The sequence below is a fragment of the Ailuropoda melanoleuca genome, chromosome 12 (assembly GCF_002007445.2).
Source record: "Ailuropoda melanoleuca isolate Jingjing chromosome 12, ASM200744v2, whole genome shotgun sequence".
In the NCBI taxonomy this organism is placed as follows: Eukaryota; Metazoa; Chordata; class Mammalia; order Carnivora; family Ursidae; genus Ailuropoda; species Ailuropoda melanoleuca.
This window is the reverse complement of record NC_048229.1, coordinates 33,485,750-33,506,652: the sequence shown is the minus strand read 5'-3', so window position 1 is coordinate 33,506,652 and position 20,903 is coordinate 33,485,750. Positions and strand designations below refer to the sequence as shown.

The following is a 20,903-nucleotide window of genomic DNA, read 5'->3' as shown; positions in this document are numbered from 1 at the left end:
TCAGTCCAGTTGTCTTGACTCTCGTTTCTGGAGCACCTGCGGTGTGCTAGGCCCTGTGCCTTAAGGAAGGTCTTCTCAAGGTACCCGTAGTGAAGGACCGGGTTTTTTTAGTATTTTCAATTCCCAATCCACCGTGACACATACTTTTGTGAAGTACAGTAAAAATGAAGTGGAAAAAAAAAAAAAAAAAGATGTCCAAAATACAAGACCAGTTTTTTAGAACTATTATTATTACATTTAAAAAAACACCTTAAAAATCGACTGTCAAATCGCTGTAGAAGTTTCTAGACACACTCTGTACCCACCCCTCTGAGAAAGCCCCTTGAGGCTTGGGAGTTTGCATCACCTGGAGGAGGCACGCCCCCTGGTGGAGGGTTCTGGAAGTGGCTGAAAGGGATTTCGGGGATGTGGTTAGTGCCTGCCGGGGGTGGGGGCCAACCTGAGGGACCAACCGACCCAGGCACGGGGTTGTGCCTGGGTGGCAGAGCCTCAAACGCCAGGAAGGGAAGTGTCACCCCTGAGCAAGTTTGAGATGCCATTACGTTGAGGTGTGCCCGTGTGGGTCCTCTGCCCGTGTCGGGTTGGAGATGGGGAAGGGTGGTAGGGGGACCGCGGGGAAGCCGGAGGTGCTGGTGGCCTGGCCGGGGGAAGGGCTGTGGCTGGGACCGGCCAGACATGGGCAACACTCTGAAGGGTGGGTGTGTGTATCCAGATCTGCAAGAGGCAGGAAGCTGGAGGCCCCTTCCACGGTCAAGCCATAGTGAGGCCGGCCTCTTTTGGAGTCTAGCTGTGCCCCTTTCTTGCTGTGGGCACGAGATGGTCTCCCTAAGGCTCAGTTTCCTTGCTCGTGAAATGGCATTTATAAGAATGCATGCTGCCAAAAGTAGACAGAACCTTGATTTTTTTTTTCATTTTTATGAGTCTTGAGCAGTCAGTGATCATGTTTTTTTTTTCCCTGCTGGGTAAACTGAGGCTCAGAAAGGGGCAGGAGATTGCCTGAGGACCCCCAGCTGTGCAGACCACATGGCATAATAATGGCTAATGTTATGCGGTGCTTACTGGGTACTAAAGATCGAAAGATCGTTTTAGGCCTTTTAGGATTCACTTATGCTCAGACAGCCCTGCAAGGTAGAAGCTATGATTATCCTCCTTCTTTGGCTGAGGAAACTGAGGCCCAGACAGATAAAGTCACTGCCCAAGGTCACACAGGGAGTAGGGGACCGGGCCACAGTCGGTATGGGAAGGCTCCAGAGCCGGCGCTCCCGTCCGCCCCACACGTCCACCTTCTGCCCTCTCCCAGGCCGAGAACCTCTTGCTGGACGCCGAGGCCAACATCAAGATCGCTGACTTTGGCTTCAGCAACGAGTTTACGCTGGGCTCAAAGCTGGACACGTTCTGTGGGAGCCCCCCGTACGCCGCCCCAGAGCTGTTCCAGGGCAAGAAGTACGACGGGCCGGAGGTGGACATCTGGAGCCTCGGCGTTATCCTGTACACCCTCGTCAGCGGCTCCCTGCCCTTCGACGGGCACAACCTCAAGGTGCTGGGCGGGGCCGGCGTGGAGGTCTTAATCCCCCCTGGGAGGGTCTCCCCGGCCCCCCAGTCCCTCCCCCCACACCTGCTCTGTAGAGGCCCAGAGGGGCCGGGCTGGCCTGAGGTCACACAGCAGGACCCAGGTCCCCACAGTCGGTCGTGTGGCCAGCCCACGTGGACCATGGTGCATTAGGGCCCAGGACACAGGCTTTGCAGCCAGCAGGCTTGGGTTCAAATCCCGGCTCCCTCCCTCATTCACTCAGTGGACGTTTACTGCCCTCCATGGCGGGGAGGCAGGTTCTGTTGTAGGTTTTGCAGATACAGTATGAACAAAAGAGACAAAAATCTCTGCCTTCGAACGTGCTGGACCTTGAGAGCCCGCTAGGTGGGGAAAGCCAATCACAAAGGCCACCAGTTGTGCGATGCCATTTCTATGAACAAGCACGTCCAGGCAGGAAGCAGACGAATGGTTGCCCCAGGCTGGGGAGTGGGAGAGCAGGCTTTCCCTGGGGGGATGAAAACGTTCTAGAACTGCCTGGTGATGGCCACAGAACTCAGGGAACACACTCACAACCTTTGAATCGGGCACATCAAACGGAAAAATCCCTGCCCTCAAGGGAAAGAGCAGAGCCTGGCCGAAAAGCAAATAAATAAGCAAAACATACATCGCGTCAGAGACTGGCCAGCGCTGTGGGGGAAAGAACTACCTTCCAGGAGACGCTCCGGTAGCTAGCATGGGGGCTCACGGGCCCTGTCAGTCTGTCCAGGCGCATCGTTACTGATGGAACTTTCGGGGGTTAGTTGCAGACACCACGTCCCTCTGTCCCTGGAGGGGACACACGGTGGGTTCCTCCCGAGACAGGGTTATTTTCCTGTCTGCAGCCACACGAGGGGAGAACCGTCATGGTTCAGTCCTGGCCGTGCTCAGATGTCCTCAGCCGTCCTGAGAGTGTCCTCGTAGCTCTTTCTCTCCCGCTCCAGTGTTGCTCTGGGCTCCCGAGTTGTCCGCAGTTGACCTGTGTCTTTAAAAAGTCTCCTTTCATCTCGAGCGGTTCCTCTGTCTTTCATGGCGTGGCTTTGTGGAGCTTTGTGGCGCTTGGGCCACTTGGGCCGCAGGGCCCCGCTCAGTTTGGGGTGAGCGGCGTTTCCTCGCGATGGGGTTCCAGTGGTGCGAACAGGAATGCTCGGTCCTGCTCGAGGTGGCCTGCGAGGAACGCTCAGGAGGTCAGGGAAGTCGCTGCCCAGCACAGGCTGCAAGAGTAGGGACCTGAGTGATGAGGGGGAGGGAGCCCTTTCTCCACAGAGGCCTCCGCCGAGCCACCCACCCCTCTGAGCCTCAGGCTCCCGCTCTGTTCAGGTCTGTCAGGTAACGAGCCTTGTAGCAGGGGTTCAAGGGCTCGCTGAGATCAGGCGTGCAGTGTTCGTGGTTGCAGAATAATCTGAACCACAAGCATAAAGCCAAGAGACCATTTCAGAGGGCCAGGCCAGCATCTCACCTGCCCCAGGACCTTGCCACCTCCTGCTGTCCTGTTTTCTCCACCAGGCCCCTGGAAACCTTTCCAGGCAAAGGAGACAGGCAGCTGGGTGCAGGTCCCCGCTCTGTCATTTCCTTGCAAAGTGACCTGGGACATACCCCGTTTCTGAACCTGCATCCCCACCGTAAGATGGGGACGTTAAGCATATGCACTTAGGGCCCCCCAACTGGGTGTCTGAAGCCCGCCCCCCGGGACCTGGCATCTGGCCCAGTGTTAACTCTCGGGAGCCATGCCGGTGGTGGCATTGATGGCCCGATGGCTCCTCACCACCTCGTGACAGAGGCGGTGTGGTGCGCTGGTTACACAGCGCGGGCTCCGGAGCCAGGCTGCCTGGGGTTCAGCCCCGGCCCTGCCGTTTTCTGGCTGGACGCTCCTCGCACAAAAGACTTACCTCCCTAGGCCTCAGCTTCCTTGTCTGAAAAATGGGCATCATAGCCCCGCTTCACAGCTTTGTTGTGAGCACAGATGTACCATGCATATAAAGCACTTGGAACCCTGCCCGGCCCGGGATAAGTGCTCTGCTCTGAAAGTGATACTCGTTATTATTAAATATTCACAACCCTTTGGGGTTGCGCTGATCTGCAGACCCAGGAGGCTCGCAGGCACATGCCTCTTCCAGCCCTTTTAGGAGAATGCCGGGAAGGGAGCTCCCAGACCAGTCCCCGTCCCCCACACAGAGCTCCACGCAGAGACTTCCCCCCAAACCCCCCACACACACCACCTGCCTCCCTCCATTTCCTGAGGATGGAAGGGGCTCACCCTGGTCCGCTATGGCCTGGCGCGTGGAATTTATTTTCTCCATCTTGGCAGGGCCCCTCATAAAAGGCCCTTTACCAAAAAAAAGGTCAGCTTGTAAATCAGTTCTCATTCTTGGAGACTGCCAGGGTCTCCTAGTTCTTTGGAAAGACAGGCATGCCTAGGGTAGGGGTGTCCCGGGGCGGGAGGCGGGTGGGCAGGATCCCCCCTCCCGCCCACTCTTGCTCCTTCCTAAGCCTCACGCTGAAGTACCACTTACTCTGGGCCGGACATGTGCTGGGCATTTTACTTACACTCACTCACACCCTGGCCGGTGAAGTGGGTGCTGTGAGCCCTGGGTACAGAGAAGGAGACTCAGGCCCCGGATGCCGCCTCCCGTCCGACCAGGCTTGTAGAAATCGCTTTCTCCGTGAGGTTTCCTCGGAGTGAAGTTGCCTACAGGGCTCCCATTTCACAGACAGGGTATTGCAGTCAGGAAGAGGGGTGGGGCTTTGCCACCTGTTGCTTCTGTTTGGGGGTTGGGAGAAAGCTGTGCGTGTGTGCGTGTGCAAGATGGGTAGGGAGGTGGGGCGGAGCCCTCCCGCAGTAACCCCGTCCCCCCAGGAGCTGCGGGAGCGAGTCCTCAGAGGGAAGTACCGGGTCCCTTTCTACATGTCAACAGACTGTGAGAGCATCTTGCGGAGATTTTTGGTGCTGAACCCAGCTAAACGCTGTACTCTGGAGGTAAGCCCCGGCCCCACACCCTCCCATGTCAGCCTTCGTGCCCTCACTCCGCCCCCCCCCCGCCCCGGGGTCCATCTGCTTGAGCGCGGCTGGAAGGGGGAGGGGAGCCCGGCAGCCCCGGAAAAGGCTCCCGGGCCCGTCTCAGCGCCACCCCCAAACAGCTTCGCCCACTCCCCGCCATGCCAGTAATTAGCTAATGAGCTCCTTAGGCTGATTATAGGGTGCTGGGGACCCAGATGATGCGGAGGAGGGAGGTGACATCGGGAGGCTCTGGCAGGGGTGCTGGGGGTGCGGGTGAGGAGGCGCTAGCTGTCAGGAAGCCCTGATTCTGGGGTGTTAGGTCTTGGAGGTGGGGGGTGGGGCAGGTAGCCCTACCTGGGGGCCTGCCTGGGTGGTGGGGAGCGTATTTTCCCCCAGTTTCTTCTGACATCTGTCTTCCCCCTTCCGTGTCCTGTGCCCCCGTCCTGCAGCAAATCATGAAAGACAAATGGATCAACATCGGCTATGAGGGTGAGGAGTTGAAGCCATACACGGAGCCTGAGGAGGACTTCGGGGACACCAAGCGAATCGGTGAGGGTCAGGGACAGCAGGTGCCCCAGCTCCTCAGAGCGACGGGCCACAGAGCCAGGGGTGGGAGCTTCCCAGCCCCTGCCCCTCCGGTCAGCGCATGAGAGAAGTTTGCAAGGCAGTTAGGGAGAGCGGAGAAGTCTAGGCTCTCATCCCTGTGCTGCCACTTTCTAGCTGTGTGACCCTGGGCAAGTGGCTTCTCCTCTCGGTGCTTCTGTTTCCTCATCTGTAAAACGGGACAATGGTAGATCCTATCATAGGGTGGTTAATACATTAAATGAGTTAATTGATATAAAATACTTAGTTTTGACTATTAAGACACAAAAAGAAATTACAGATCACGTCCAGAAGTGTTTGGGCACAAGTCATCTGTAACCCGCATGTTTGGGGAAAACCCCCATGTGGGCACGGGCTCACCCACCAACCTGTTGGTCCCAGATCCTCCAGCCTGGAGCCCTTGAACTCTTGATCCCTAAGGCATTAGCCCTGAAAGAGTCCTTTAGGAACTCTCCAGTAACCCTCAAGGCCATCAGAGTTGGCTGCATTAATCAGGACTTTTGTGGTTGTACATAAGAGAAAACCCAAGCCATTCTAGCTTAAGCCAATAATAAGACTAATAATAGGCTAAACCATTTGAAACTACCATTTTTATAGGTCAAAATTGTTAACGTCAGCCATCTTTTATGCTTATAACCTAATCGTCGTAAGCGATTCATTCACATTAATTAAAAAGGCCAGGGTATGCCGGCCTTCAGGCACGGCTGGATTCAGGTGCTCAGACACAGTTGTTGGGAATCCTAGTGGGGGCTTCTTTCCCAGGCAGCTCTGGCCGCAGGCACAAGCTGGCAACAGCACATCCTAGCAGCCTGGACACCCCATCCAGGAGAGGAGCCACTTTCCTAAATGTTCCGATAGAAGCTCTAGGCTGGTGCCCATTGGCTAACCCTGAACCAATCAGTTTGGCCTTGGGGGTGGAATGCTCTGATTGCCCAGAGCCAGGTCATATGCCCACCTTGCCAGTCAACGTGATTTTGGGTGTGAAGCATTCCAAAAGGCCAGACCTGTGTCATATGCCTGCCCTGAAGCAATCAGTGTGGCCTTGGGGATGGAAGACTCTGTTTGGTCACACCTGGGTTATGTACCTGCTTTAGGGGGTTTGGCACAGGCAGGAGTCGGCCAGGTGATCTGAACAGGAAAGACTTGTCCTTCCAAGGCAGTCAGGGTGCTGCTGGCAGAAGGGGGAACGGATACTGAACAGGCCGAAGAGCAGACGTTGCTATGTGATGCGGAAACGAGCGGAAGGGAAGGGTCTGGGGAGATTGAACCTCCTGTCCATCTCCCTCTCCCAGAGGTGATGGTGGGTATGGGCTACACGCGGGAAGAAATCAGAGAGGCCTTGACGAGCCAGAAGTACAACGAAGTGACCGCCACCTACCTCCTGCTGGGCAGGAAGACTGAGGTCAGAAGGCGCCAGGGGCATTTGGGATGCGCGATGCCTGGGGTGGAGGGACTTCTGGGGCAGAGGGGACAGAGGCTGAGGCTCCTTGTCTGTCATCCTCCTGCAGGAGGGTGGGGACCGGGGCACCCCGGGGCTGGCCCTGGCACGGGTGCGGGCGCCCAGCGACACCACCAATGGAACGAGCTCCAGCAAAGGCACCAGCCACAGCAAAGGACAACGGAGTGCTTCCTCTACCTACCACCGCCAGCGGAGGCATAGCGACTTCTGTGAGTATGGCCCGCACCCTCACACACCATGGCGGGCCCCAAGCCCTCAGACCTGCCTTATATCAGGGTTGTCTGGCCCACAGGCAACAGAAACCCCTGCTCGAGCCAGCTGCAGAGAAGGGAGGAATTTCGTATAAAGATACATTATAGAGAACTTGGAGGCGGGAACACACAGCCAGGATCAGGAAGGGATTAGAAACCGAAAAAGCATCCAGAGCAGATTCTCTATTTTTCTTGCTTCCTCTCTCTTCCTCTGGCTTTTCCTTTCTCTCTTACTTATCTCACCTTATCTTTTTCCCAATCTGTGCCCTTCTGTCTCCGTGTTAGAGACCAGCCCAAGTGATAGCTGGAATCCCTTTGGTCTACCTGTCAGGGATAGAGCTCTCACGTCAGGGTTTGCTGTGATCAGGACACAGGAGGACACGTGGCACAAATTGGCTGCTAAGAGCCTGCCCTCTGGCTCTCCTCTGCACTGAAATTTTGAAAGTCCCTTCCTCAGGGAAGGGGGCTGGACAGACACCTTCTCTATCCCACGTTCTGTAACTGAAAGATATCATCCCGCAGAAGATAGAGCTGGCCACCACCACCACAGACTAGGCATGGAAACTTCCAAGAGGTCTCTTACCCACACCCTTCTCAGATGTGAATCCTCCCAACTATTCTCTTTTTTAAATTTTTTAAAGATTTTATTTATTTCCATGAGAGAACGTGCACAGATAGATAAAATCCCAACTATTCTTTAAGCAGCTCTATTGAGATATAATTCACATACCAAGCTCTGCAGATTGCCCTATCCTGGACATTTCATGTAAGCAGAATTATACAATATATGGCCCTTTGTGTCTGGCTCCTTTCACTTAGGATAACGTTTTCATCCACAGTTTAGCGTGGACGAGCACTTCATCCCTTTTAACAGCCCAGTAATATTCCGTGTCGTGGACCTACCGCATTTTGGTTTTCCATTCGTCAGCTGAGGGACATTGCGTTGTTTTCGCCGTTTGGCACTTGCGAATAATGCTGCCATGACAGTCCGTGTACTGGGTTCTGTATGGATGTATGTGTTCATTTCTCAGGCGTGTAGCTAGGAGTGGACTTGCCGGGTCACATGGTAACGCCGAGTTTAGCCGTGTAAGGAACAGCCAGCGTGGTGTCCGACTGTCCCTTATTTTGCAGCCCTATTTCATAACGCTTTACTCTGGGACAGGCACTAGCATGGGGACGGGGGTGTCAGGAAACTCAAGCCCGGTCCTAAACAGGAAGGGTGGGATTCTGGATGGTCAAGCCATTCCCCTTCCCCTGGAGTTCCTCTTTCCACCTGTAAAATAGCCAGGTTGGCACAGAAGGTCGCTAAGAAGCTTGTGACTCGAACATCCTCTGGTTACGACATATAACCTTAAAGCACACCCACATGGAGAACTTCTGGGCTTCCGGGGTTCTTGGAGGATTGTCGACGGGTGCCCCTTGCCCCTCATTGCAGAGCCTGTTAATGGTGCTGGGACTTTGGGGCATTAAATTTCCTGAGGACATAACACGTAGAAGTTTCAACTCTCCAAAGTTCATGAACACGCTTAAACCCACTGGTTCTGAGACCATGATTTCCTAAGATGTTCCAAGGGACCAGATGTGTTTGTTTTGTTTTTGGGGTGAATACAGTCACAGCCTTCAAGGTTTGATAGTACAAGGAGGGTAGACAGTAAAAAAGTTTTCATCAAACACCCATCTCCAGCCTCCAGTTGTCCTTGGAGGCAGCCCCCGTGACCGGTTTGGGAGCGAGTTTACCCATCTATAAAGAGTTAATCCCTGAACAAGGCAGGGGTTAGGACACCAACCCCCTGTGCCGTTGAAAACCCACGTATAACTTTCGACTCCCCCCAAATGTAACTGCTGATAGCCTGCCGTTGACCGAAAGCCTCACGGATAACATAGTCCATCCACACATACATGTGGTGTGGGGTAGGTACCGTATTCGTACCATGAAGCAAGCTAGAGAACAGAAAATGTCCTTCTGAGAGTCGTAGGGAAAAGACGTCTGCCGTATGGTACAGTATTTATCGAAACACATCCACATAGAAGTGGCCCCGCAGAATTCCAACCCGTGTTTTCAAGGGTCGACTGTATATAAAGATAGATATGGGAAGGAGATAGAGAAGAAGAAAAGAAACGTAGGGGCACCTGGGTGGCTCAGTCGCTTGAGCTTCTGACTCTGGATTTTGGCTCAGATCGTGAGGTCGCGAAATCCAGCCCCATGTCACAGGCTCCGCACTCAGTGGGGAGTAGGCTTGAGATTCTCTCTCCCTCTACCCCTCCCCCCTTAAAAAAGTTTAAAAAAAAAGACAAAAAGATATATGAATACAATGCTAACATTCATATACCACGAAGGTAATATTCTCACCTTTTAAGACAAATAATAGCCTTTTAAGAAGTTCATATATAAGCAAGTAAATAGAGATCTATAGGAATCTGCACATTTCCCCTTATACAAATGACCTCACACCTTAGACCTCAGGCCCTGCCTTTTCTGCTCTGCGGTCTGTCTTGAAGATCGTTCTGTCTTGGTACATAAGCAGCTCCCGCCTCATAGCTGCATGGTATTCCAGCGTACAGGGGTACCGTGACGTCACTTAGCCATTCCCCTCTTACGGGGCACTTAGGCCACTCCCAATCTTTTGGCCTTAAAAAAACATAGCGATCCGGGGAGTCTGGGTGGCTCAGTCGGTTAAGTGTCTGACATCGGCTTAGGTCATTGATCTTAGGGTCCAGGCATCAAGCCCCATGTCAGGCTCCATGCTCACTGTGGAGTCCGTTTGTCCCTCTCCCTCTGTCCCTTCCCTTGCTCGTTCTCCCTCTCTCTCAAATAAATAAAATCTTTTTAAAAAATAGCGATGCGGGGTGAGTGGGTGGCTCAGTCAGTGAAGCGTCTGCCTTCAGCTCAGATCATGGTCTCGGGGTCCTGGGATCAAGCCCCGCATCGGGCTCCCTGCTCAGTGGGGAGTTTGCTTGTCCCTCTCTCTGGCCCTCCCCCCCAGCACATGCTTTCTCTCTCTCTCTCATAAATAAAATCTTAGAAAAAAAAAAAAGAGCGATGCCGTGAATAACCTACACGTGCATCGTGTCATTTCCGTGGAGTTGGGGGGCAGTGTGTGCATTTGTCGCGTGGACAGATAGTGTCAGCGTGGCCCATGCAGAGCTTGCAGCCTATGTGAGGGATTCTGAGGTTCTAAGGATCACCCAGAGTAGGTTCTGGCTCTTCCAGGTGACATGAGCCCTAACTGTCCCCTCCCTCCACCAGGTGGCCCATCCCCCGCACCCCTGCACCCCAAGCGCAGCCCAACCAGCACCGGGGAGACGGAGCTGAAGGAGGAGCGCCTGCCAGGCCGGAAGGCGAGCTGCAGTGCTGCCGGAAGCGGGAGCCGGGGGCTGCCCCCTTCCAGCCCCATGGTCAGCAGCGCCCACAACCCCAACAAGGCAGAGATCCCAGAGCGGCGGAAGGACAGCACGAGCACCCCTGTGAGTGGCCAGGGCTGGGGGTGTGGCCGCCTGGTTCACACTTTTCAGACCCTACCATTCCGCAGACCACCAACCAGGACTCCTTGTTCTGTCTGTTCATTCGTTCAGCCCATGGGCTTTTGAGGGCTCTCTCTCTTCCCGAGCTTGTGCTGGACTCCAGCGTAGAAATTAGCCTTCAGTGTCAGAAAGAAGCACTCTCCTTGCTTAAGTAGGAAGGATTTCATACAGGGGATGAGGTACTTACAAAATTGTAGGAAGGGCTGGTGGGGCAGGCAGCTGGTTAGACATCACCACCGCAGAACTGACCCACGGAGGGGGCTGCTGCCTCTGGGCGGATCCTAGCGCTGTTGAGTTTCCAGAACACATGGTCATGACCGTAATTCAAGACTCAGAAACTTTGTTCTCTACCAAAAGGGCCCCTCAATGCTGGGAACTCTAAAAACAGGCACTGGGGCTCTGCTGAGGCAAAGACCCTCATCTCGTGACCTTGCCCGTGTGAGCAGAAGTCACAGGGGACAGAAGGCCACTGCTACCCCATTGCCACCTTCCAGATCTTCCGGAGTACAAAGGTTGGCAGAACCCATTCGTACGTGGGTCCTGAGCTGCAGAGGCGTCTGGGGAATGTGGTATTTGGCTCTCCTGCTTCTACAGCTCCTTAAAACAGGAGGTTGAGAACCCCCCGCCCCCCATCAGAGCCAGGAGTGGAGGCAGGTCACAGGTAAGGGGTCAGCCCTCTGAGGCCACACGAACCAGAGCTTGAATTGCATTGGTGAGCAAGTGACTTCACTCTCTGAGCCTCAGTATTCCACCCCGTGAAATGGACTCATCCGAGGACTTGGATTGTCGTGAGGCCCTTGTAAGATCTTGGACATAAACTAACCGCCCACAGCGTCCAGCTCAGTAAGCACTCAATACATGAAGGCTCTCATTGTTAAGATAAACCCACACCTCAAAAAGGTAGAACAGCAAATTAGCCCCCCCCCCAAAGTAGAAGGAAGAAAATAATAGAAGTCAATAAAGGAAGAAGAAACAGAAAAGCTAAACAGTCTTATATTCTTGTTCAAGACCTGGAATCCATAACTTAAAACTTTCCCAGAAAGAAAATTCCAGGCTCCAAGTGGTGGAGTTCAGCCAAACACTGAAAGAAGGAATAACACCAACCTTAGAGAAACTTCCAGAGGATCGAAAACCAGGGATCACGTCCCAGCACGTTTGGGGAGGCGGCATAATCCCGACGTGCACTCCGACCCAAGGGGGGTTGCAGTCCAGGGCAGGTGGGGATGGATAAGGGGACAGATACAAAGTGATCGAGGTGGCAGTGGGGGCCCCAAGAAGGCACCTGACTCAGCCAACTATATGATGAACCGACACCTGGAAGATACATAGGTGTGAGTGGAGGGGAAAGGTGGGAGGAGTATCAAGCAGGTGGGCCGGCCGTGCAAAGGCCAGGAGGAGACAGCAAGTGCGTGGTGAATAAGGCTACAAAAAGCTTCACGCGGCTGCCCTGTACCCAGGTGGGGCAGAGCTGGAAGAGTGGGAAAGCCTGCCCCCTGGGCACCGCTCTGACCCGCTGTCCCTCAGCACCCCTGTCTCAGCTCCCTGACCCTTAGCCTGAGTTGCCAGGATGGCTGGTTAACCTTTCCTTTCTCCCAGAGTAAACCATCACCTGCTCAGCCTTGATCCCTGCCTCGGTCATATTGAGGGAGGCCAGGGAGGATAAGTGGGGAGTTAAGAGGTATCCCTCCGCCCCTTCACTCCCTCCTGGCCATGTCTCCCACAGAACAACCTTCCTCCCAGCATGATGACCCGCAGAAACACCTACGTTTGCACAGAACGCCCTGGGGCTGAGCGCCCGTCCCTGTTGCCAAATGGCAAAGAGAACAGGTATGGAGGGGGGCAGCAGCGGGGAGCAGGGTGTAAGGGAGCGGGGCCCTCCTTGAGCGAAGATGATAACCATTGTGGGGAAGGGGTGCCATGGGGCCTGGGGCGTGTGTGTGTCTGCCCTTCCCTTGGCAGAATCTACCCATGTCCTCCCCACCCCCACCCCCAGCCTGACCCCCCTGAAATCTTCCCTTCTTAATTAATTAGTTAGTCATCAGCCCCAGGAAAGCAGTCTGCCCTGTTCTCCGCCTACGAGCCTTGGAAAACTGAGTTGATTTTTTTTTTTTTTGAATGATCAATTTTTAGAACTTGAGAGAAGCCCCAGAATGTCACGGCTTCAACATCCTCTTGTTGGCTGATTTTCAAACTAGTTTTCCTGAGTCTGTTCAGTCTCTTTCAGCTGGCAAGTGAGGGAAAGCAGTGCAGACTGGCTGGAGAATAAAAAGGGAATGAATTAGGGGTGCCTGGCTGGTGCAGTCGGTAGAGCACGCAACTCTTGATCTCAGGGTCGTGAGTTCAAGCCCCACGTTAGGCATGGAGCCTACTTAAAAAAACAGGGGAGGGGGGAGAGGGGGATGAATTCGTTCACATCAAGATTCAAATCTAGGAGTGGGGCGGGCTTCAGGATAATGACATTCCCACCCACCAGGACTCCAGGGCGCGACACTAAGGTGCACTGTGGGGAACACCTGACATGAGTGTTACTGCTTGGTGGGGACAGGATATGGAGTGGTTGAAAGCAGTGATTCTGTGGCTGCTGAGTTCTAAGTTCAAATATCACCTCTGCACTGTGCTAGCAGGATGACCTCGGGTGAGTCTCTGAGCCTCGGTTTCCTCCTCTGTAAGACCGGGCTAATGTCCTCTGCCTCTAGGCCCCGTTAGAGGGATCTGGTGGAGATCAAGTGCGTCCTGTGCCTGGCACAGGGTCTGTGACATAGAAGGCATTCGATGAGGAAGTGCTTATTTTGTGGTCATTAAATAAAAATAATAGTGAGTATTCGTCAAGCAGGAACTGTATGCCAGGCTTTAGTGTGTATTCGCTGGTTGAATGCCCCTGACAACTCTGGGAGGTAGATCCCGGTATCTCCATTTTACAGCTAAGGAAATGAGGCTCAGAGAGGTTAAGTAACTTGTCCAAGGCCACACAGCTTGTAAGTCAAGGAGCAAAGATTCCAGACTGACTGCAGCGTGTGTATTTGTAAACACTATAGTGCACAGCCTTCCAGCTTTGGTCGAGAGGCGGTGTGTCAGTTGGATTGTAGCCTCAGCTGGTGTAACGAAGAGACCCCAGGGGACAGTGGCTTAAATGAGAAGGAGGTTTAGGCCTCTCTGATAGAGCCATCCAGAGGTAGGCAGGCAGGGTCCTCCAAGGACCCAGATTGTTTCTGCCAAACTCAGCCTGAGGCTCCAGCTCTGGGACTGAGGCCACTGCACCAGCTGCCACCATTTCTCAACCAGCAAGAAGGATGGAAAGAGAGGCGCGCAAGCTGCATGCTTTTGAGAGGCCTGACCCAGAAATGGGACAAAGTACTTCTGCTTGTAGCCCATTGGCCAGAGAATAGTCACATGACCATCCCTAACTGCAAGGGAGCTGGGAAATGTAGTCTCTGGCTGGGTGGCCATGTGCAACACTCACACCGTTAGCAAGGAGGATGGATTCCAAGGGAGAGGTAGTGGCATCTGCCACAGGGTTCCCTCTTAGAGATCCAGACTGGTCCTGGGGTCCTTGGAAGGATACAAATTGTAGGTCTGGCCCCTCCTGTCAGGACTGGGAGGGTCTGGAGGAGGGTCCTGGGACGCTGGAGCCACCACTGTCCACACAACATCTTGAGACAATTAAGAAGAGGGTCCTTTCTCGCCTGTCACAAAATTTATCATACTGAGTATAAGTACCTTTGATGTTCACATCTATTCCTATCCCGAGTTTGAATAATGAAAGTTCATATAGTGAAGTATTTGCAAAGTTGATTTGGCTCCTGAGGTTTGGATGGCAAATGGCAAGGGATTCATAAAAAAAGGTATCTGAACCTGTTCAGCTGCTGAGTTTAGAGAGAGGATAGTTAGGTACATTTGGAGCGGGTAGGGTTTGAAGAAAGGACAGTTTGAAGGAGATATGACTTAGGAAAAAGAAGAGTCAGTAAAATAGCTCGGGTTTTATAGTACACAGCATGCCCAACTGTACATGGCAGCCCTGTATCTGAGCTCTAAGTTTTTTTTTTTTTAAGATTTTTTTTTTTTTATTGGACAGAGATAGAGACAGCCAGCGAGAGAGGGAACACAAGCAGGGGGAGTGGGAGAGGAAGAAGCAGGCTCATATTGGAGGAGCCTGATGTGGGGCTCGATCCCATAACACCGGGATCACGCCCTGAGCCGAAGGCAGACACTTAACCGCTGTGCAACCCAGGCGCCCCCTGAGCTCTAAGTTTTTAATGTTTCTGATCTCAAGACAGGACAGTGAAGAATCAGAGAGACTGGGGCCTTGGCCTGCCTGGAGACCCCACTGTGACTTGTTCCTTTCTGCCCACAGCTCGGGTACCCCACGGGTGCCCCCCGCCTCTCCCTCTAGTCACAGCCTGGCTCCCCCATCGGGGGAGCGGAGCCGCCTGGCACGCGGTTCCACCATCCGCAGCACCTTCCACGGTGGCCAGGTCCGGGACCGGAGGGCAGGGGGCGGGGGAGGCGGGGGTGTGCAGAACGGGCCCCCCGCCTCCCCCACGCTGGCCCACGAGGCCACACCCCTGCCCACTGGGCGGCCCCGCCCCACCACCAACCTCTTCACCAAGCTGACCTCCAAACTGACCCGAAGGTGAGCCCCATGGACGTGGGGGGTGGGGGTGGGGTGGGGGCAGTGGGTCCTAACCTGTCTTCTACTCTGCTCTGCCTTCTGTACCCCATCATCTCCTCCTTTTCCTCCTCTTTCTCCTCTTCCGTCACCCTTCACCTCCCTCCTCACACTACAGGGTTACCCTCGATCCCTCTAAACGGCAGAACTCTAACCGCTGCGTTTCGGGCGCCTCTCTGCCCCAGGGATCCAAGATCAGTAAGTCCTGTCCACCCTCCGCTGTCCCTGGCTCTGCCTCCCTGTCTGCATGTCTGACCTGTGTGTACAGGGGTGGGGGAGGCGGACTGTGTGCGTGCGGGAGGAGGACTGGTTGTGGGGTGTGGCTGTTCATTTTACGCATTTCATAAACAGTAGTCTGGCCTCTGGAGCCAGACTCTTGAGGTTCAGACCCCAGCTCTGCTGAGTGACCTTGAGGAAGTCACTCAACCTCTCTGGGCCTTGCTTTCCTCTTCTGTAAGATGGGGATAGAAATAACAGTGCCTTCCTCGTAGGGTTGTCCTGTGGACTAAATGAGGTGGTATATGGACTGAGCTTAGAATGCTGCCTTGGAAAATGATTTATGTTTATTCACTGAGCGCCTGTTGTGTGCCTGGCCCTATCTTAGACCCTGGAGTAGAGTGAACAGAATCTATAAAATCCCAGCCCAGGCAGAGCCGACATTCTCCTCGGAGATCCAGACAGTAAATAAGCACTGAGAAGAAAACTAGAGCAGGGAAGAGAGGTACAGTTTTAAATGGAGCAGGCCTCGCTGAGGAGGTGCCATTTGAGCAAAGCCTGAAGGAGGGGTGCGTGTGTGTGTCCTTGTCCTTCTATATGTAGGTGTGTGTCTCTGCCCAACCCCTTTCTCTCTTGTCTTCCAAATTCTTCAGTATCTTTCCTCCGACCTGCACTAACCATTTCAGAAGGGGCTCCCCTTCTGGGCATGGAGAGGGAGTTCAGATCTTGACTCCCAGCCCTCCCCAGCCCAGCTCCAGCCAGCAGGAAAGGACCGGGACCAGAGGCAGGGGCTGCCCAGAGTCCTGGAGGCTGTGGGTTGGGGGAGGGGGCGCTGTATGTGCAGATTAGACACTCTGCCCCCCTCCCCTGCTCTAGGGTCACAGACGAACCTGAGAGAATCGGGGGACCTGAGGTCACAAGGTGAGTGCCTGTGCCTACACCCCTGACCGCCACACCAGCCCCGCCCCCTTTGCGTGCCTCAGACCCTGCTCGTGTCCGCACCTCCCCTGTCCACCACCCCCATACCCATAGATGGGACCTGAGCCTCATCCTTCAAGCCAGCTTCCTAAACTCTCGCTCAGACCCTCCTTCCTCTGCCCGCACCTCTTATGCCCCGCCCCCACAACTTCCTCTCATTTCCATTCCCATCTGTGCACACTGTCCCTTGACCATCCTTACGTCCAGCCTCTTCCATGTATGACCAACTTCTGCTGTCAACAGCACACCTCCTACCCCCTCTCATCCAACAAGGCGCAACTGTTGCCGCAGCTCGGGCAGACATTACCTGTACAGCCCCAGATGGTACACAGTTTAGGCTTTGAGGGCCAGGTCATCTCCCTCATGCCTGTTCGGCTCTTTCATTGTCATGCAAAAGCAGCCATAGTCAGTACAAAAACCGACGGGCACGGCCGGGTTCCAGTAACTCTTATTTACAAAAGCAAGCAGCCCTGTACCTCGCCCACCCTGCTTCAGTTTGACACAATCCCCGTGTAAAGACCCCTATGCAAATAAAGAACCTCCCCACCAGTCCCAAAGGTCCCAGGACTGACTCTCATTGGCTGGAACCGAGTCACATGTCCATCCCTAAACCAATGCCTGTGGCCGGAAGGGTGGAGTACTCTGGTGGAATATAGTCATATGCTCCTCTTTGAACCAATCACAGCAGGCAGGGAGGTGGAATGCTCTCATTGGCTAGAACCGAGTCACGTGCTCAGCTTGGCGCTGAGAGGCCGAGTGGGCCCTGCGTAAACCGGAAGACTGGGTGTGGAATGCTTCTCAAGAGGAGCGCTCTTGGTACTTTAGGCGGAACATTCCTTTGTTGTGCGGGGCTTCTCACACGGTGCAGAACGTGTATCCTCCCTGAACGCCCCCTCTCGACCTAATAAATGTCAGCGGCACCCCCATCCCAAGACATCGATAATCTAAAAGCCCCCGGACATTTCCAGATACCCCTTGGGAGGTCGCGCACATCGCTTCCACTGACACCTAGGAATTTAGAGACAAGGCAGCGCCTGGCTGCCGCGGAGGCTGGGAAATGTAGCCTCCAGCTGGCCCTCGATCTGTACACCTGAACCCCTGTCACTGCCCCTGGGGTAAGAGAGGGTGGCGGGTTGCGAGGGACGTCTAGGAGTCTGTCCCCAGGTGGGCACCGTGGGTCGCCTTCCCCTCCTCTCCCGTCTTTGACCGCTAATATCTTCCCGCCCCAGTTGCCATCTACCTTGGGATCAAACGGAAACCGCCCCCCGGCTACTCCGATTCCCCTGGAGTGTGAAGCTGACCAGCTCACGCCCGCCCGAGGCCCTGATGGCAGCTCTGCGCCAGGCCACCGCGGCCGCCCGCTGCCGCTGCCGCCAGCCACAGCCGTTCCTGCTGGCCTGCCTGCACGGGGGTGCGGGCGGGCCCGAGCCCCTGTCCCACTTCGAAGTGGAGGTCTGCCAGCTGCCCCGGCCGGGCCTGCGGGGAGTTCTCTTCCGCCGCGTGGCGGGCACCGCCCTGGCCTTCCGCACCCTCGTCACCCGCATCTCCAACGACCTCGAGCTCTGAGCCGCCACGGCCCGGGTCCCCTCTTCTTCCTCTCCCTCGTGCCCTTCACCTCCACGGCAGGGAAAGGGGTCAGGGAGGGCGTCTCCCTCTGTCATCACCTCGGTTCCCGCGAACCCGATGTGGGGACAGAGACTGTCCCCCGTGCTGTTCTCCGGGGCCGTTGGGCAGGAGAGAAGCGTGAGAGGGCCGAGCAGGGGGAGCTGGCCCCTTCCTGGAGCCTCCAGCTGGTCCTGTCCCCCTCACCCTGCCGGGGGTCACCCAAGAAGACTTTAGGGGCAGAAAGGGAAACTGAGGAAACTCTTCCATCCCTGCCCCCCCCCAAGAACTCAAGAATTAGGCCTTGGGCAGGGGCAGGAAGGGTTGCTGAGCCTAAAGACTGGAGAATGGGGGTGCTGGGAGTGGGAGAGAGGCAGATTCCTTCCCCTCCCCTCCCCTCATGCTCGACCCCCACCCCCCCTTCCTGCCCCAGGCTGGCGCGGGGCGATTTGTACAAATCCTTGTAAATACCCCCACACCCTCCCCTCTGCAGAGATCTCTCGAGGAGCTGCCGCTGTCACCTCCGGTTTTTAAGTTATTACACCCCCCCTCCTCCTGTCAGCCCCCTCACCTGCAGCCTGTCGCCCAATAAACTTAGGAGAGTCCCCCTCCCCCACGCTGACCCCGGGCTTTTCCTTCCCTGCCCTCACCTGCGAGTGAGACGAGGAGGAGGCGGTGTGTGACTTTGGGCCAGTGGTTCCTTCTCTCCGAGCCTCCGTTTTCTCAGCTGCAGACTGGGCGTGGTGGGGGTGTGAGGGTCAAGGATGATGGTGGAGGAGGGCAGGACAGAACTCGGCCTCATCCACGAGGCCCCCAGTTCCTATATCTGTCCCCCATTCATCCAGTCACGTGCCCGCCCACATGTTATTCCGGACTCTAAGCCACTTCCTACTCCAGTAGTACATTTATTCAATAAACAGTCATTGACCTGTGTCTACTCCGTGCCAGGCCCAGTGCTGGACACGGAGACACGAGGAGCCCCTGTCTGTGGCGGACGTGGGTTCTGACACAAAACACTAGAGAAACCGTTGCTTTGCGGAGCCCAGAACAGAGCGGGAGGGGAGTTGGGGAAATGGTGCTGAACTTGGGCTTGGAAGGATGAGTAGGAGTTGAGCGGGTTTGGGGTATGCCCTGGGCAAAAGCCGGGGGCGGGGGCGGGCGGGGAGTGCATGATAGACCTTCAGAGAACCTGGGTAATTTCAGTATGGCTGCTCTGTTGGGGGTGGTGGAGAATTAGCAAGAGAAATGCTGTATTAGGACTAATAATCCATCTACACTTAAGCAAAAAGGTTATTCGTCTGCTTATGTTCCTAAACGGTGTGGGGGCACCTGACTTCAGGTATGGCTGAACCCAGGCAGCTGGCCATCTCAGCTTGGCTTTTTTCAGTGTGAGTTTAATAATTTCAGCCCATAGTTCCATCAGGCACACTCCCTGATGGCAGAGATGACCCCAGCATTTCCAGCCTCTCTTCCGTTTGCCTAGTTTCTGCAGCAGAAAGTTCCTCCTTGCCAACTTTTGGCAAAAGTCCCAAGACAGACTCTTATTGGCCCAGAAAAGTCATGTGACCATCCCTGACCAAGTCACTGTTGCTCCAGAGTGGCCAGGCCCCTGCCTGGAGCTGGATTTAGAGGGGTTCCTCAGAGGATAGTCAAGGTGTCCTTAGCCGGAGGAGGGGAATAGAAGCTCAACAGAGATAAGCAGTAGAGGGCGGGAGTTGTTCACACAGGACCTCGTGGGCCAAAGTAAGCAAGCAGGGCTTTCATCCAAAGTCACTAGGGAGCCATGGAGGGTTGTATGTAGGGAAGAGGCTTAGTCTACCGTGCCTCAGTTGCCCACTTGGGGCATGGTGCGGTCAACCCTTGTCTTGTGTTCTTCTTGGGCCTGATAGCAAAGTCAAATGAGAAATGAAGGGTGGTAGAAACTGAGTGGTCGTTGTTGAAAAATTCAGGGTCTGGAGCAGAACCGCATTACTGTCTCATGAGTGAGGCCAGAATAGGGATCTGCTAAAAGATGTTTCTATCGAGTCAGGTGGTGGGCACCAACCAGCTCTGGAAATCTCAATCCCTAAGGGCTTCCTGTGTGCCCAGCCCTGTGCTGGGGATGTAGTGGTGACCAAATCAGTCCCAGTCCTGCCCTCGGGGTGGGGGTGGGGACTCAGTCCAGTGGAGAAAGCTGGATTTAGACACTTCAGTGGTGATCCAGAATGGGCAGGGCTGGCAGGGGGCCAAGAGGGTGCCTGTCCCAGCCAGGGAGGGCTTCCTGGAGGAGGAACAGCCCAGCTACCCCTGGGAGAATGATGAACAGCTGCTAGACATGGCGGGTAGGGGGCTCGTGTTCGAGGCAGACGGAACAGCTTGTACAATGGCTGGGAAGCAGGAGAGTGAGAGTACAGCAAATGGCATAAAATTTGCGGTGAGTAGAGTCACTGGGACAGATGAGGCTGGAGATGTTGGCAGGGCCCTGAAGGTCGTAGAGAGGGGCCCGGGCTTTCTTCCAAGGACACTGGAAGAGGGGAGCTATGGCGAGGTTGTGAGCAAGGGAGAGGCAGGGACAGGTTTATGCTGCGAAGGGAGGGAAGGAGACAGGAGAGTAGGGAGGAGGTCAGAGAGGGACAGAAAGTGGGGAGAGGGGGTGCATTTAAGGCTTCTGAAGCAAGATAGGCAGGACAGGCATGATTGCTGACGGGCAGATTGGGCTTCCACGGTCCCACTGGAGTGCTTGTGGTCTGTGTGGCCTCAGGGGTGCGGTCGGGGGCGGAGCCGGGGTTAGTGATGCAATCTTCATTTGGGGACAGTATTGAAAAGGACATCCTGACATCTGACAGGTCTTGTCTTTCTCTTCTAGCCTTCCTGTTTCAGGAACCTCTCTGGGAACACTTGGGGACATCCCCTGGCTTCAGTTTCCCTTTTGTAAAACAGAGTACATGTCTTGATCTCTAAGGGCCCTTTACCTATGTGGCTTCAGGTTTGAAAAAGTGCCTCCTCCAGGTCCCTGGGTCTCTGTCTTCCATTTACTCCGCCTCACATTTCCTTCTGAAACC

At 54.9% G+C, this 20,903-nt stretch overlaps 1 protein-coding gene across 1 annotated transcript in view; it reads left to right on the top strand.

The window, feature by feature from the left end:
- Positions 1–18,795, top strand: part of MARK4 (microtubule affinity regulating kinase 4) — a gene marked incomplete at its 5' end in the record, with an annotated part of 28,183 nt that extends 9,388 nt beyond the window's left edge. Inside the window, 10 exons of the mRNA XM_034639001.1 lie at positions 1,301–1,537; positions 4,425–4,544; positions 5,015–5,114; positions 6,461–6,570; positions 6,677–6,836; positions 10,126–10,343; positions 12,124–12,227; positions 14,752–15,030; positions 16,159–16,203; positions 17,490–18,795. Of these exons, the coding sequence (XP_034494892.1) occupies positions 1,301–1,537; positions 4,425–4,544; positions 5,015–5,114; positions 6,461–6,570; positions 6,677–6,836; positions 10,126–10,343; positions 12,124–12,227; positions 14,752–15,030; positions 16,159–16,203; positions 17,490–17,826 (1,710 nt within the window). The remainder of the gene's footprint in view (positions 1–1,300; positions 1,538–4,424; positions 4,545–5,014; positions 5,115–6,460; positions 6,571–6,676; positions 6,837–10,125; positions 10,344–12,123; positions 12,228–14,751; positions 15,031–16,158; positions 16,204–17,489) is intronic.
- Positions 18,796–20,903: the final 2,108 nt, after the last annotated feature.